The following is a 14,645-nucleotide window of genomic DNA, read 5'->3' on the forward strand; positions in this document are numbered from 1 at the left end:
TATTTGAATTATCAGAATGTAGATGATGTATCAGCATCCCTTATTTTAAAAAGCCTGTGTTCCTTGATAAATGCTTAATCTCGCAGGATCAGAGAACTTTCCATACTTCCCTTTGATGGACACCTTGTTCAATGGGAATAATATTTTTGGTACAAAAAGCAACTTGGAACAACAGAACTATCAACAATGTAAAACCGTAAAACGAAGTTGCGGAAAATGGATGGATAAAAGAAACTGCTACAAAGTCCTCTAGAGGAGAATTATTTGCAGCGATATCTGAAGCAAAACTGTCCCTATACTAAGATTCTCACAAACTTCTATTTCAAATTGTAATATATGCAAAACCTTGTGTTGAAAGATCATGGCGGGCCTGTGCAAAAAAATGATCTACTGGCAAACCAGACTTTGTTGTTCAGTAATTATTATACACTATGTCATTATAGATCCCACCTGTGCCTTGAAGAATTTCAATATTGCTGAGTGTCATATCCAGCATACGCTCACATATGAACTTTCGGATAGTCAGGCGTTTAGCTATCCCATAACTAGCCCAGCTTCCACACTTGGCTTCAAGTCATGAAAAGGAGACAATTCAGACTTCATTGCTTCACACATAAAATTTACCACATTTGAAAGGATAGTACAGTTTTTATTGAACCGAAAGCAACTGTGTGCAAATCTCATTCTTAATCAGTAAACCTCTATTTATCATATTAATAAATGTGGAGTCTCAGAAGACTCAGAACCAATGTATAATGGACCTAGGCACAGATATATACTCTAAAAGGAACAAGAGACATTTGCAACGACCCACTGAAGCTACAGTACTAATCATAAGCTGAAGAGCGTGGACTGAAGTAATACTTACCAGGGAAAGAACTGAAGGAGCTGTAGGAAGTGCACCTTCCTTAGATTGAACAATTATTTCCTCACAAATGGCTTCTGGCAAACAAGGAGGCGTTGGTCGCTGCCATTCTGAAGATCGATCACCCTTGCCTCCCAGCGTATTTCTGTAGCAAGCATGCGAGCCTTCTCTATAGGTCCCAATTTATCCGAAAGAACTATCCACCCCTGCCAATAAATGATTCTCAAATAGTCAGAAGATGTCATATGCGTTGGAATAACAAGCAAGAAAGATGTCAGAAGCAAATCATCATATATTATGCCCCTTGATAAAGCTGTTTCATTGAGAAATAAGAAAAGGACCATCATAGCATAAAATAGTTCTAGGAGCCAACATTTTACTTTAACACGCCGAATATTATTGACAGACTAAATGAAGGATGAGAAGGAAATTACTTCAGGTCGCAGTATACGGTCCATCTCAAAGAGTAGGTCTGTCAAACTGCAACTTTCCGACTCAAGGTGTGAGAGGAGTCCATTCGCATGGAGCAAGTCATATGTCCGTGGATAGGTTGGAAAGGGCTCACACCTGTGGTAGTTAATAGCAAAAACAGTCCAGGTTAAGATTTTACAAAAACCAATAAAATAAGGATTACAATGGAAAATGCACATATATAATGGAAACGCAAAGACTGAATCATAAAGTTAAGATATTCATTTTATAAGGGTAAAATGGATATTTCTGACTAATACTACAAAGAGGAGCATGGATTCTTTTAATTATATTGACAAAAAAAACCCTGGTCATCAGCATTCAAGTACACTAACATAAGATCTTGAATTCAAAATGTAAAAGGGAATCGAGGCTATTACCAGTCATGATATACACCAGCAAAGCCTTGATCAGTTATAAGTGGAAGTGTATTACGTTCCCTGATAGGAACAACATTCATCACCCATGCCGACTTTCTAGCTTCAAGAAATGCGGCATTTAGACCTCCATAATGAGCATTCATGTCTAACACATTCCTTATCATGTTATAGGGAGGCAATGGATCTTCTTCGCCTGGCCTCTTAGGATGATCGGAGAATATCAAGGGTGTAAGCAAAGACCAGTAATTTTTTAGCACTGATTTCCAATAATCCAAGTCTTCAAGGTATTCTTCATGAAGCACGCCTACAATAGTAGAAGATAATTAATAAAATGACGCAATTGAGGATTACTTGATAAGAAAAGTTTGGATGCATCGTACGTACATTACACAGAACTGAGAAACAAAAATCAAACAAGTATAAGGCTGAAATTGAACAGTAGTTACCATGAACTTCAACTTCAGTAGAGCTCAGAGGGAAGCTAGAAGATCGATTCTGAATCGGAATCCAACGCTGACTAGTAGTCCCACTTATGCAATATGCTAGTGGCGGGTAATACGATTGGATTTCGCGTTTTTCTTGACAAGAAGTTAGAGCATCCTGCTTGCTACAGTGGGTTGAAAGCATTTTAGATTATTTTTCTTGAATCTTAACAAACGTAGATGTTTGGATAAGCTTAAGAAACTTCCGAAGAAATAGTGATTGCAGTAAGGACTCTATATTGAACAAAAGTCGAACATCAATTTTAACATTGGCTATGCATATATGTAACTTCATGACAAGAGTATAAGATCATTAGTAGCCTCACCTACTATAGCATTGAGCATCTGCTGTTTTCTGCCAGACAAAAGTCTCGTCTTGCTGAGCTAAGAGAATCCAACAAAGTTTCTGTGTGAACACTTCAATTCGTCTTATGGAACCTCCTTGTACTCTGTTTGCTGGTGACGTCAAGACAAAGTAACCTCCAGGTTTTAACAGGCGGTCAACTTCTATAAGGAACATGCCATCTGATTAAAGAAAAGGCTCGTCAAATATAAAATAATTATTGAAAAATGTTGAGCAAAAGATTACTTCATCTCATTTTAGTCACGTGAAGTAGCAACTTCTTCCTCTAGTCCATACTATATTCACCTCAACATATTCATATAACTGGCAGACATCTGTGTTCCAAAGTTTTTAGTTGAATAAAAGAAAAAAAGAGAAGAGAAAGTGAGAGAAGAAAAACAAAAAGAAATTGAAAAAGCTTTCTTAAGCGTGCTCCTGAGTTTATTGTTGAAAGGAAGAGGAAATTTTGAAAAGTAGGGATTTGTGTGAGAGCTTCTCTCCCAATCATCCCACTTTTGGAAAGATGAATATTGAGAGAAAGTTAAGAAAATTTTCTCTCTGCCTCTTTTCTCTTCTTTCTTGAAAAAACACGGGGAGCACCACGTTTGAAAAAAAAATTAAACTTTCTTTTCTCTTCCTTTCTCTTCTCTCACATCTGCAACTCGGTAGCCCAGTAGAAGTTTCGCATTTATTCATTAACAAGCTTATCATAGTCAAGGCGAAACATGTTTACAAAAGGGTAGTAATAAAGGGGTAGAAAGAAGGTTATTGACGACTACAACCTATCTCCAACAGAGAATTGGGGTAAAAAATTTATTCAAGTCCTCACAGTTATTCTCAGATATTCATCCATTCATCAAATTTAGCTCTTGAAATAAATAATGGAGACTAAAACAGCTGACAAAGATCTTTTTAACCTTCTACACCAACTTCTGCTTGATTCCAGACTGTATCTTCGCCCCTAAATCCTAAATCATTCCAACTACAGGCGAAGATTCTGAAGATCCGGTTTTGTTCTATTAAAAAACTTATGATACCCGAGACAGGACAAGTTTACAAAAAGGCAAGAAATGGATCTTGACTGAGAATTATTAGAAAATCCAAAAATTTTAAATATTTATACATTCTTTTCAGAAATTTTTTTTACTGAGGGAGACTCAGCATACTTTTATACAAATCGTGCATATTGGACACCAGTACAGGAACTCAGCGTGTGAATTTCTTATGTCCATAGCTTATCGAATATTACTAAGTTCAATCTCTGATGCTAATAACATACACTTTTTATGTAGACACCAAATTTATTGGAATAGCATTAGTATTTCATCCATCACAAACTACCATCCCAATTTAGTGACAAATTTAAACTACCAAATCCAACAGTGATAAATTATTAAAGGTAATAAATATAAATATGAGAAAAATAACTAAGGTAATACCGACGGTCGGCTCTGGTCCTTTTGACATGAGTCTGAGAGAAATGTAGAGTCCAGGTAAATGATATAGAAATGAAAATTCTCCCAACTGATACCTACTTTCTTATAAGTTATAACCATCCATTATCACAAATAGAGATAAATATCTATCTAATTTTATAATAATTAATCAATCAATAAATTTGTAAGCTTTAAAAGAACAGATGAAGGTGATATATATTACTATTTTAGTGTTTAAATGACTTGTCGTGGAGATAGGGTAGTCACTTGACACTTTTTGGTGAGTTCGGTGGGCACTTTGATGTGAAACCCGATAAAGATCTATTTAATTCTATAATAATTTATCTATTAATATATCAATTACGACTAATTCACGAGATCTATGCAATTGCAAAGCATGAGTAAGTAGTTGCTTCCTAAATTGTAAGAAGAAATATTCGTCAACTCCTGGTCAGATCAACTCACTGGTTACTATATTAAGCAATGACGAACATGATACGGACAACAGAGACCTCCCTAACTATTCCATGATCTATAAATATCTAGGCTGTGCAACTCACAGGGAATTATTCCTATTATATATTCCGCTCAACATCCCATAACTTCTACAGATTTCAGCTTAAATATATGTAGAATTGAGAGATCTTGTGAAGTTGTGAGCATAATTGAGGATATTGCTACTATCCACAAACTGCCAGATTTTTATAAATAATCGACTACTATTAAAACTGGTCTTTGTCTTCCTAATTTAGTAAGAGATCTTTTCAGAAGCATATCCCGCCAAAAATTTGAAGTTGTACAATGTTTACCAAGAAGTCTCCTAAACATGAGCCTAAATTTTCAACAAAAATCTTCTTTCCAGAATACTAGCAAAGAGGCTTAACTGTACGCACTAAAAGATATATAGCATCAGATTATTGATTTCAAAAGACTTAAATAATGTGTCACTATGCATGTATTTGTTAGTTTTGCATTTTGTTCTGTGGATCCAAGTCTCAATGGAAATCCCCTAAAAGTCACCAGTCACCACTTACAAAATGCCTAAATGGTAGAGTTATCAGAAGACAGTACTCCATAATTCTATCATCCGGGAGATGTGTGTACACATGGGTCATGGATTCATGGGTGCTACATGCTCATGAAGGAACCCTCTGAGCACTGAAAAAAAGACAATGTGTTTGGCATAAAGACAGGCATAATTATATGTTCTCAAAAATGTCAAGGACAAGTCGTTTACAGTTGGGTCGGAAAGCTAATTTAGTAATTTCTAAAGGTTGTAGCTTGTAAAAAGGAGTCCGTGTTCAAAAAAAATAAAGAGACAAGACACACCAGCAAAACAAATTAGGGAAAAAGAGAGGCAACGAGTACACGCAACAGAAACTAATCTTAGTATTGCAGCAACAAAGTGAATCCAAGCATGATACATCTGAATAAGAGAATCAGAATAAGAGTCCCAATAACAGCTACAGCAATACCTTTGTCCTCCCAAAGAATGCCACACTGAGCACAGTGAACCATGTCATACGACAAAGATGGAAATGGAAGCTGTTTGGAAATGAAGTTTCCAATAACAGCAGGAAGACCTCTTTCGAGGGCCAACTGAACTTGGCTACCAGTTGACTCATATGCTGCCATACAGACAGCCATCAACTTAAGTGAGAGCAAGTGGGCTCCAAAGCTACCAAACCCGCAGCCGATGTCTAATATAGTGTGAACCTGTGATAAATGTCAAGAAAAGGCTATTCATATATAAAAAGTTCCGCCATGGTCCCAGAAATAAGTGATAGGTCACGCCTCCAGGCTATACAACTTAACTATATTAGGCAATTTAAGTCGGAAATTTAATATTCTACAATCTTTATTATGAAGATGAAGAAATATTTACAAAGAGAAAGAAGTAATTACCCCAGCCTGACGAAATTCGGCATCACTCGCCAAGCCTATCATCTCTGCAATTTGGCGTGAGTAATCTTTAACACCATCAAAGACAACTCCATCTTCTGAGTGGAAAGCGATTTGATTTTCCTCTAGCAACATCAACCTTAATGCACAAAAGAAAAAAATGTAAAGACTAATGTGTTATAGGCAACCTGAAATCCTAAGTTTGTACTGGCCAGGATACGGTCATCATTCAATTTCAGACAGTCAAGTAAAACAACCAAAGGCACTTCAGGTTACCTTTTGGTCATGCTTCCAGAAGAAAGAAACTGATCTTTGGTTATCTTCACATTGGCACTCCATATAATATCTCTGCCAGCTGGCCAACTTAAGGGAGCCTTATAGTTATTTGGAGGACGAATCAAACAGTTTTGGCGATCATCCGATACACCACAATGACGATCAAACTCCTCCCCGTCTTTAAAACCCAATAATAAATTTCTCGACACATTATAGCAGGGAACAAAATTCTCTCTTTCCTTATTACAAAGAGGAATGTCTTTGAGACGATTAGCTCCTAATGAAAGAGACCTTAGTTCCAAATAATCGCTAGTTGCTTGCTCCTTTAATCTTCTATAACCGGAGTAAATATCTGGTCTTGCAGTAGAATTAACACGCCCAAAGTCCCCAGAAGCCGAAGGCCCCAATAATGCAATAAGTATAAAAGCAGAAACAAGACATAAGATTAAAAAGGGTCTAGGACCAGAAACTCTTAAGAGTCTCTTGAACCAGGGGCCTCTCATATCCAAACTCAACAAGCCCTCCAAGAGAAACACTACCTTTTGACCCTAAATTTCCAGAAAGCATTAAAACCATAACCAATCATAACATATATGCTCACTTCCATAAGCATTAAAACAAGTTGTAATCAGGAAACCTACTAATCATCCCCCAACTAAATTATGAAATAGAAACTGATCAAGCAAGCATCCAATTTCAATAACTGAAACAACCAAATTCAGATCCTATCATCCAAAAAAAACAATCTTTTTCATAACCCAAGAATTATCTGGACAGATCAGTACTGCATTTGATTCCAAATTGTACAAAAAGAAGGGTTTGAGTTTTACCAGAAATGTGAATGATCTGCACCAAAAAAACAATGAAAAATCAGTGTAAGATGTAATCAAAGAGATGATAGAAAGGGGTAAGAGTGAAAAGTGAGAAATAAAAAAAGGGTTATAAAAAAGTAAGCATACCCAGGTGGGTGGTTGATGGAAGAGACAATGTATGTACAGAAGAGGGAATGGAGTTGGTTGTGATAGATGAACAGGAGAGAGAGAGAGAGAGAGGGAGAGAGGGAGAGAGAGAGAGAGAGAGAGGGGTTGGTTATAGCTATATTGGGTGCCAGTAAATCCGGTTATTCGTTAAACTATGAGTTCTAAAATTGGAAAGGGAGTGGCTCTGGAGCTTGTAACTGGACACATGAGTTAGTTGAGTTGAGTTAGATCCAAACACACACACAATACTAGGACTAGGTTAGGTTGCTTGGGATTACTACTGCAACTGTTTCGACGGTCGTGTTGGTTAAAACGGCAGCCAATTGTTCTCGTAGAAATTAGAAATAGCTTAAACTAATTTTTCTGATATTTATATATTTTAAATTGTAATAAAAAAATTATATAATTATTATTTTGAATTATATGATATCAATATTTTCTTTTATGATATTTGTCATTTAACGTGAAAATACACAAAAGAACATGTTCTCTATAAAACTCACAACCGATATTTTACCTTGGGAGTGTGTCCATTAGCACATATCCTAAATTAATTTTGATGTATTTAATGATTGGTGGAGTTTTTTATATGCTAAACGTTATATTTAATATATTTAACTAATTTTGATTAGTGGAGCTTTTGTATATGTAACAGGTCACCATTATTAATATACAGAATATCAGCTAAATACATGAAATTTGATAATTAAAATGTGCCATTGACCCACGATAGAAAAACCGTTTTATATTACCCAAGAAAAAACAATTTATTTGTACTTTAATAAAAATAACAATAATATCAGAAGGACCCTAAAATCCGAAATGATGAAAAAAATATTATATCATTAGATAATCAATTGTGAGCTATGAAATAAGTTCATAACTAATTCGATAAATTGTTACAAAAATTGACAGTTTGGGGTTGTCCCGAATGGGTTTCAATATTTTTTTGTTAAGTATTTCGTTCAATAAATTAATTTATATGTCAAGAAAATTCTATAATCTGTTTAATGTAAAATTGAATTTTCTTCAACGGAAAAACTTGAAGCCAGAATCAATCGGTAACAATCGAAGATAATGAAACTCCAAGCACCTGAGAAATCCAATCGGGGTCACAGAATTTCTTTTTATGGATTGTAATAGAGACGTACAAGTAATCACAAGTCTCCAACTCGCATTTATCACATTCCTACTTTGTCTTCTACCGACACTTAATCGTTGTCATACTAATCTCATTTTTTCACTTTACTTCAACCCTGTTTTTATATTCAAAACTAAACCCGTTCATCTTATATTATTGAAGAAGCTATTTGTTTTTTTATTTTATCTTGTTATGTTTTATACAGCGAGTGCCTACTGCCTAGCAGTTTCTCATCCTATGATTTATAATTTTAATTTGTTTCATATATGTTACTTTGTCCCTCTCATTTCTTTACAGTTTTTCCACACTATTCGACACGCATTTTAAGCGCATATAAAATATAGTTTTATAACTCATTTTTAAAATTTTCTTTTTTATAAAAATATAAACATCAAACTTTTATTCAGAAGAAAAAAAATCAAAATAATTTATCAAACTACATTTTACGAAAGCATTAGAATGCGTGCCGAGTCCCGTCCCCATGTAAAAGAGAAATCAATAAAAAAGAATCAAAGAAGGGCACTTCTGGTGATAGAGATGTTGGGTGTGACGTTACTATCAAGCTTTTTATCCAATTTTATATCTTCTATCAATCCATCATCACTATATTTTCTTCTCGCTGGACGTACTACAATTTCATGTTACATGCCTATAGGGGTAGGATGTTCCTTTCACTAATAAAACATCAGAGTCCAAATTTAACTACTCAAAGCCCCAATCCCCCTGATCATATGCCTTTGTAGAATCAACTTTGTACGCAACTGGTCCTGTTTTACTATTTCTACTGTGATTAGTAGTCGTCAAGTCATCGTCTCCTCTCCTAAAACATTAAAGTCCTCAAAGTTCCTAACATGATTAGGTTTAGCAGCTATTCACAATATATATAGGGATCCTCGTCTCCAACCATCACTAGCCTTTTTTTAACATGTGGCGTATTTGTAACCGTTGGTTGGACGAGTAAACAAACAACATTTAAGGATTGGACGGATAAAATACTCATTTCAGTTGTCTAGCTAAAAAAAAAGGTTAAATGGACGAATAATTAATTTACTCATCCGGCGTTTAAAAAGTGTTGGGCATCTTAAAGAAAGTTATAATCCGGGCTTAAAAGTCCCCAGCACGGGATTGTTGGGGATCCCGATCTAACATGGACAAACTTGACTCCTGTACTCTTTGCATTATCGGTAACTTGATATTCAAATGGAATATCCCCTGAAACTCAAGAAAAGGGTAAAAACAACACCGTTGTACAAATTTGAAATATATAAAAACAATTACAAAGTAGATTTGCATCTATACTATTTGTAATAAAACCTCTCCTACAAAGACTTCCTCTTCAATCTTTCCATCCAGTACAAGGAGAAACTATGTTGCTAAATCAAAAGACAGAGTTGCGGAACCATGGCAACTATGCAGAAAACTAGATTCATGAAGTTGCCAGTGTACAGTCTCTAAACGATTTAAGCAGAATTTCCTCATTCAGTGAATGACCTACAAACAAAATCACAATATATGTATGTATCATGACTGATTGATTCGTTCGTGTGTGTGTGTGGGAGAGGGGGTGTCTGTAATATACACAAGCTTCTACCTATGAAAACTATCTTGTTCATTTGAATTTCTTCTGACCTCCAGTTGCGTGCGGGAACAATCTCATATATTTCCCTGACAGCCTGGACAACAAAAAAAAAAACTTATTTATTTGGCATGTACTGTGTACCAAGTACATTGGAGAAAATGTTTCGAATAATCAATGGATTTAAACTGAAAAGAATAAAGAAAGGTAACAGATAACCATACCATAGAAGCATGGGAAAGAGAGGTGACAAACCAAAAAGATTTTAGCCATTTATTCAGGTAGAATGCATGTGTTTTCTTATCGCCTCAATGACATGGTATATGGGGCAAACCTATTGGACTCTGGTAGGACCATAATACCAATTTGGAGTTCCTACTTTAGAGTAAACTTAAGCACATCAAAACAAACATTCAAATAACATTTAAAAACTGAAATGGACATGCATGGATCAGTCATTTGCCTCACTATAGGTTAGCCGCATAGGCATGTTCTCAATGATAACATACACACAAGGGATAAATGACTAAGGTTGATTTACTAGTAAAGAAACCATCTATCTTTAAAACATATGATCATAGCTTTGTTTAATCAACAACACTGGAACTACATGGGGGAGGATGGAGTGGGGGCACTTAAAATATCTTTGATATTATGTAGAAACTTTACCTGAAGAGTGTGAAGCTGATCTGAGTTTGAAATTCTCAAAACACCTTTACAACGGTAGACATCCATGCAATACTTTTTTTCCCAAAGAATATCCTCAAGCCACAGACGGACCTTCACTTGCAAACACAGAATCTCAGATACACAACAGATTTCAAGATATAATGGCCCCATCGACTAGCATTATTTTTCAGAAATAAGTCTTTTTATTCTAGAGAAAAGTAAGTAAGAAAAAAATTCCCTGAAAATAAGTACTTAATTTTACCGAATAAAAGAATGTCAAACACCCGCCAAGTACTTAATTCTAGAAATAGAAAATGTAATTATGTACTTTTTCCCAGATATAAGTACTTCCTGCCTAATGAGTGTGTAAACCCTTAATATAGGCAATTGAAAATATTGGCAAAAGGTGTGTTATGTGTAAATGAAAAAGATTATGCATTCTGGATAGTGGATAGGCAGTGATGCAACAAAAGTACAAATCTCATTATTACCTTAATGGGCAAATTAATTTATAGGTCCTTGAACTATTGACGTTTTATTGTCTAGGTCCCTGAACTAAAGATTCCGTATTTCAGGTCACTTAACTTTTCTATTTTCTGATCTAAGTCCTTCCGTCAAAAAGATTCTAACGGTGTTAACTAGGGTTCTTGAGTTTCATACAGATCAAAGCAATTTTGAAGGTGTTAGTGATATCCAAACTCAAAGTTCAAATAGTCAAATTGAAGCTTGAATCACTAGCGACACTCATATGACAACAATTTTCACAAATTAGATTTAATTTTAAAAAACCCCAAATTTGACCATAAATTTAGGGTTCTTTATCGAATTTAGTGACCTAAATTTATAAAATTTTAAATTGAACATAATTTTTGAAAATTGGTGACATATGAGTGTCGCCAGCGACTCAAGCTTCAATTTGACTACTTGAACTTTGAATTTGGATATCACTAACACCTTCAAAATTGCTTTGATCTGTATGAAACTCAAGAACCCTAGTTAACACTGTTAGAATCTTTTTGACGGAAGGACTTAGATCAGAAAACAAAAAAGTTAAGTGACCTGAAATACGGAATCTTTAGTTCAGGGACCTAGACAATAAAACGTCAATAGTTGAGGGACCTCCAATTTAATTTTCCCTACCTTAATTGATTCTGCCCAAAAGCTTAAATGAAAAGTTTATACATACATAGTTATTAAATGTACAGTATCTTTAAAACCATTCCTTGCCCTAAGATATTTCTAATGAAAAGAAAGAGAGTGTAATTTATACAGATGAACATGCTCTCAACATGATATGGGCAGCACTCTATATACATGAGACACAATCAAAAATATCCTCACAACCTTAATCTTAAAGAAAATCATGTTTTGAAATTTCTACCAGTGTTATCTGAATATGACTACAATAACTATGATTGAAGATACCCTTAAGAAATTGAACACCAGTGATAAAACTGTCACTAAAATTATTGCTACTAGCCATTTCCAGTGACATGCAGAAGTTAAAATCAATTTACTAGTACCTTGTCTAAGTCAATCTCATGAGGTTCACATATGCACAAGGTTCTCACACCACTATCATGTAGATCTTTGGTGGTTAGAGATTTATGTTCTTCCAATAGGGCTTCCAAATGAGTAGCATGCTGGAGAAGATCAGAATACTATCTTGTGTTATATCACCCAAAACACCTTAATAGAATAACACAGAACAAAGAATATTTACAAGTCATACTCACCGAAGCATCATAGGCATGACAGTCTAAGATATTCGACAAATCAACTTGACATCTGACTGACCGAATTATATGAGCTAGAGAATTAATGGTATGTATCTCTTTCTCCAGTTCATCTAAAACACATTCTGAACCATCTGGAGAGACCAAATCAACCTTGTTTAGAATTACAACATCCTACAGCAGATTGGCAACAATTATGAGAATATGAAATGAACAAAACCCATTAAAGATCCTTTTATACATGACGAGGTTAGCAATAAGCAGGGGTTGATCACAAAAGTTTACTATAGTATTGAACATGACATATTTTGCTAAGCAATATCCACAAATTACTAATGAGAACCAAATAATAAGACATTACCGCAAAAACAATTTGCAAAAATGCTTCAGGAAAGGAGGACGAGTCACTATTTCTTTGGAGCTGATAACGAAGGTTTTGGGCATCTACAACCTACTCACAATTTAATTAGGGGGAAAAAAAAATCAGAAGCCTGACAAACTACAAAAAGATATATAGCACAACTGAAAACATATTGTCCTATGCACCAATAGACAATTGACCGCAATTAACAGAACTATTTATAATGGCAGATGAGCTTATATACTCACAGTGATGATAGAGTCAAGCTTAACTGCTGATTCCAGCTGATCATCTAGCCAGAGAACAGATGCAAGAGGAGCAGGGTTTGCCAACCCAGTGGTTTCTAGCAATATATGATCAAGTCTACAGAAGAAGATAATTCATAAAACTACTAATTCTTATAATCTTGTCTGAATACTAATATGCATAACTAAAAACGTGCAGAGAAAATCATATACAACATATTGCAGCTATAATCCTCAAAGAACACTGAAAATGAACACTTACAAGTGTGCAAAATGTCTTATATAGTACTTACATTTCTTATGTACGCATTCTTTGAAAATTGTATCAAATGCCAAAATTTTAGAGATTAGGAATTCATATTTTCTTCATATAGCTAAATAGTAGGCGCTTTTAGTAAAATTAAAGGCTTAAAAAATAAATCCAATTCTCTAACAAACGAGGGCATGACATAATTACAAGCTATAATACAGTATCAGTTAGATTCGGGCTTTGTTTATTAATTTATTTTTTTTAAAAAAAGAGGACCTCTTTTGAGTCAGAACCGTACAAAACCTCTAATACAGTTTTCCTATCCTTATCAGAGTTTAACATTGGCAATATGTCACTAATCACACACAAATATCTGCAGGTAATGTAAGATTTACGCCCTGTCAAGTTGGTTCGGAGCAGTATATAACATTTCAAGTAAATACGAGAAATGATTCAAAGGGCAACCTTTCTTTTCTGTCAACAAGCTGCTCCAAAGCTTGAACAAGACTATGTTTAACAGTACAACAGATGCAGCCATTAGCTAACTCGACCCATTCTTCGACAAGTGCACCACCATCTCCTTGATTAATCATCGCCCTTTCCACTCCAATCTCCTCTCCAAACTCGTTTAATATCACAGCAATTCTCTTCCCATGTTGGGTGTTTAATATATAGTTAACTAACTGCAGTAATCATAACAATTATAAGCATCTTCATGATTACAGAAATTATGAGAATACATATCTGGGTGTGTGGGTGTATGCTTACGGTGGATTTTCCGGCGCCGAGATAGCCGGTGATGACGGTGACGCCGACGGTGGAGTGGTGGGAGAGGGGGGTTTGGTTGATTTGGATGGCAAGTGGAGGCTCTTCGTCTTCTTCCTCCATTTTCATAGACTCTGCTGTATTGGGCTTTTGGACTGCTCTTTTGCGGATTCAAACCTAAAAAACAAAGTAATTACAAGACATATATGGGTGTTTGGACGGGATTACAAACCCAGCTTCTAAACCGTAAATATTAAAAAAAATCAACATATATAATATAACAAAATTATTTATCACCTATACTTAACTTCAATCAATCATCAATATATCAATCATCAATCATCAATATATATATATAAAGGAGGATGCGGGCGTCTCTAGAATTGTTCCATTCAGTCTTCTGATTTTTCTTAAATTTCGGATAAAAAATATAATTATAATTCAAAAAATCAGGTTCAAGAATTCTAAAGGTAATAGGACTCTTTTCTTATCTGATTCTAAAGATAATACGATTATTTTCTTATTTACAAATCTTAAAAGCAATAAGATTATATTTATTCAAACTAACAATCATAAATTGTTTTAAAAAAAACGATCATAGATAAAATATAATTTATATTTAAAATCTGTAATGTACTTGCTCTTGCCCTCCTTCTCTCCACACCCTCATCCCTGTTATAATCTTTCTTACCATTAGTAGCATTCTTCTTTACACTCTCAAACCTCCTCTAATCTTCAGTCCTCTACTTTGTCTGGAAGTTCAATGT

General features: G+C 34.9%; 2 protein-coding genes across 3 annotated transcripts; both read right to left on the bottom strand.

Annotated features, from left to right (window-relative positions):
- Positions 1-207: 207 nt before the first annotated feature.
- On the bottom strand, positions 208-7,406 carry LOC108199766 (probable methyltransferase PMT5). 2 transcript variants are annotated; one of them, XM_017367732.2, is made up of 10 exons: positions 7,115-7,406; positions 6,156-7,001; positions 5,883-6,018; positions 5,453-5,693; positions 2,525-2,723; positions 2,163-2,323; positions 1,717-2,020; positions 1,300-1,432; positions 869-1,071; positions 208-562 (listed from the first exon to the last, which is right to left on the bottom strand). In XM_017367732.2, exons 2-9 carry the CDS (start codon positions 6,656-6,658, stop codon positions 922-924), a joined length of 1,827 nt encoding a protein of 608 aa, XP_017223221.1. In that variant the 5' UTR covers positions 6,659-7,001; positions 7,115-7,406; the 3' UTR covers positions 208-562; positions 869-921. The 2 variants fall into 2 exon arrangements, with proteins under 2 accessions (XP_017223221.1, XP_017223220.1); XM_017367731.2 differs by having other exon boundaries at positions 208-567; positions 7,115-7,405.
- Positions 7,407-9,454: 2,048 nt separating this feature from the next.
- On the bottom strand, positions 9,455-14,152 carry LOC108197055 (uncharacterized). The gene is made up of 9 exons (XM_017364533.2): positions 13,882-14,152; positions 13,579-13,796; positions 12,867-12,981; positions 12,619-12,708; positions 12,258-12,431; positions 12,045-12,164; positions 10,522-10,632; positions 9,868-9,949; positions 9,455-9,767 (listed from the first exon to the last, which is right to left on the bottom strand). The coding sequence occupies exons 1-9, from the start codon at positions 14,005-14,007 to the stop codon at positions 9,703-9,705; spliced, it is 1,101 nt and encodes a 366-aa protein (XP_017220022.1). The 5' UTR covers positions 14,008-14,152; the 3' UTR covers positions 9,455-9,702.
- Between the last annotated feature and the right edge of the window lie 493 nt (positions 14,153-14,645).

Source organism: Daucus carota, chromosome 8 (genome assembly GCF_001625215.2).
Source record: "Daucus carota subsp. sativus chromosome 8, DH1 v3.0, whole genome shotgun sequence".
Lineage (NCBI taxonomy): Eukaryota > Viridiplantae > Streptophyta > Magnoliopsida > Apiales > Apiaceae > Daucus > Daucus carota.

Coding starts and splice junctions, on each gene's coding strand:
- LOC108199766 (XM_017367732.2), bottom strand. CDS start 6,658: ATGAGAGGCCCCTGGTTCAAGAGACTCTTAAGAGTTTCTGGTCCTAGA. Junction 2,724..5,452: donor CATTCTTTGGGAGGACAAAG/GTATTGCTGTAG, acceptor TTCTTTAATCAG/ATGGCATGTTCCTTATAGAA. Junction 2,021..2,162: donor TACTGAAGTTGAAGTTCATG/GTAACTACTGTT, acceptor CTACTATTGTAG/GCGTGCTTCATGAAGAATAC.
- LOC108197055 (XM_017364533.2), bottom strand. CDS start 14,007: ATGAAAATGGAGGAAGAAGACGAAGAGCCTCCACTTGCCATCCAAATC. Junction 12,432..12,618: donor TTTTGCAAATTGTTTTTGCG/GTAATGTCTTAT, acceptor AATCTGCTGTAG/GATGTTGTAATTCTAAACAA. Junction 12,165..12,257: donor GTCATGCCTATGATGCTTCG/GTGAGTATGACT, acceptor GATCTTCTCCAG/CATGCTACTCATTTGGAAGC.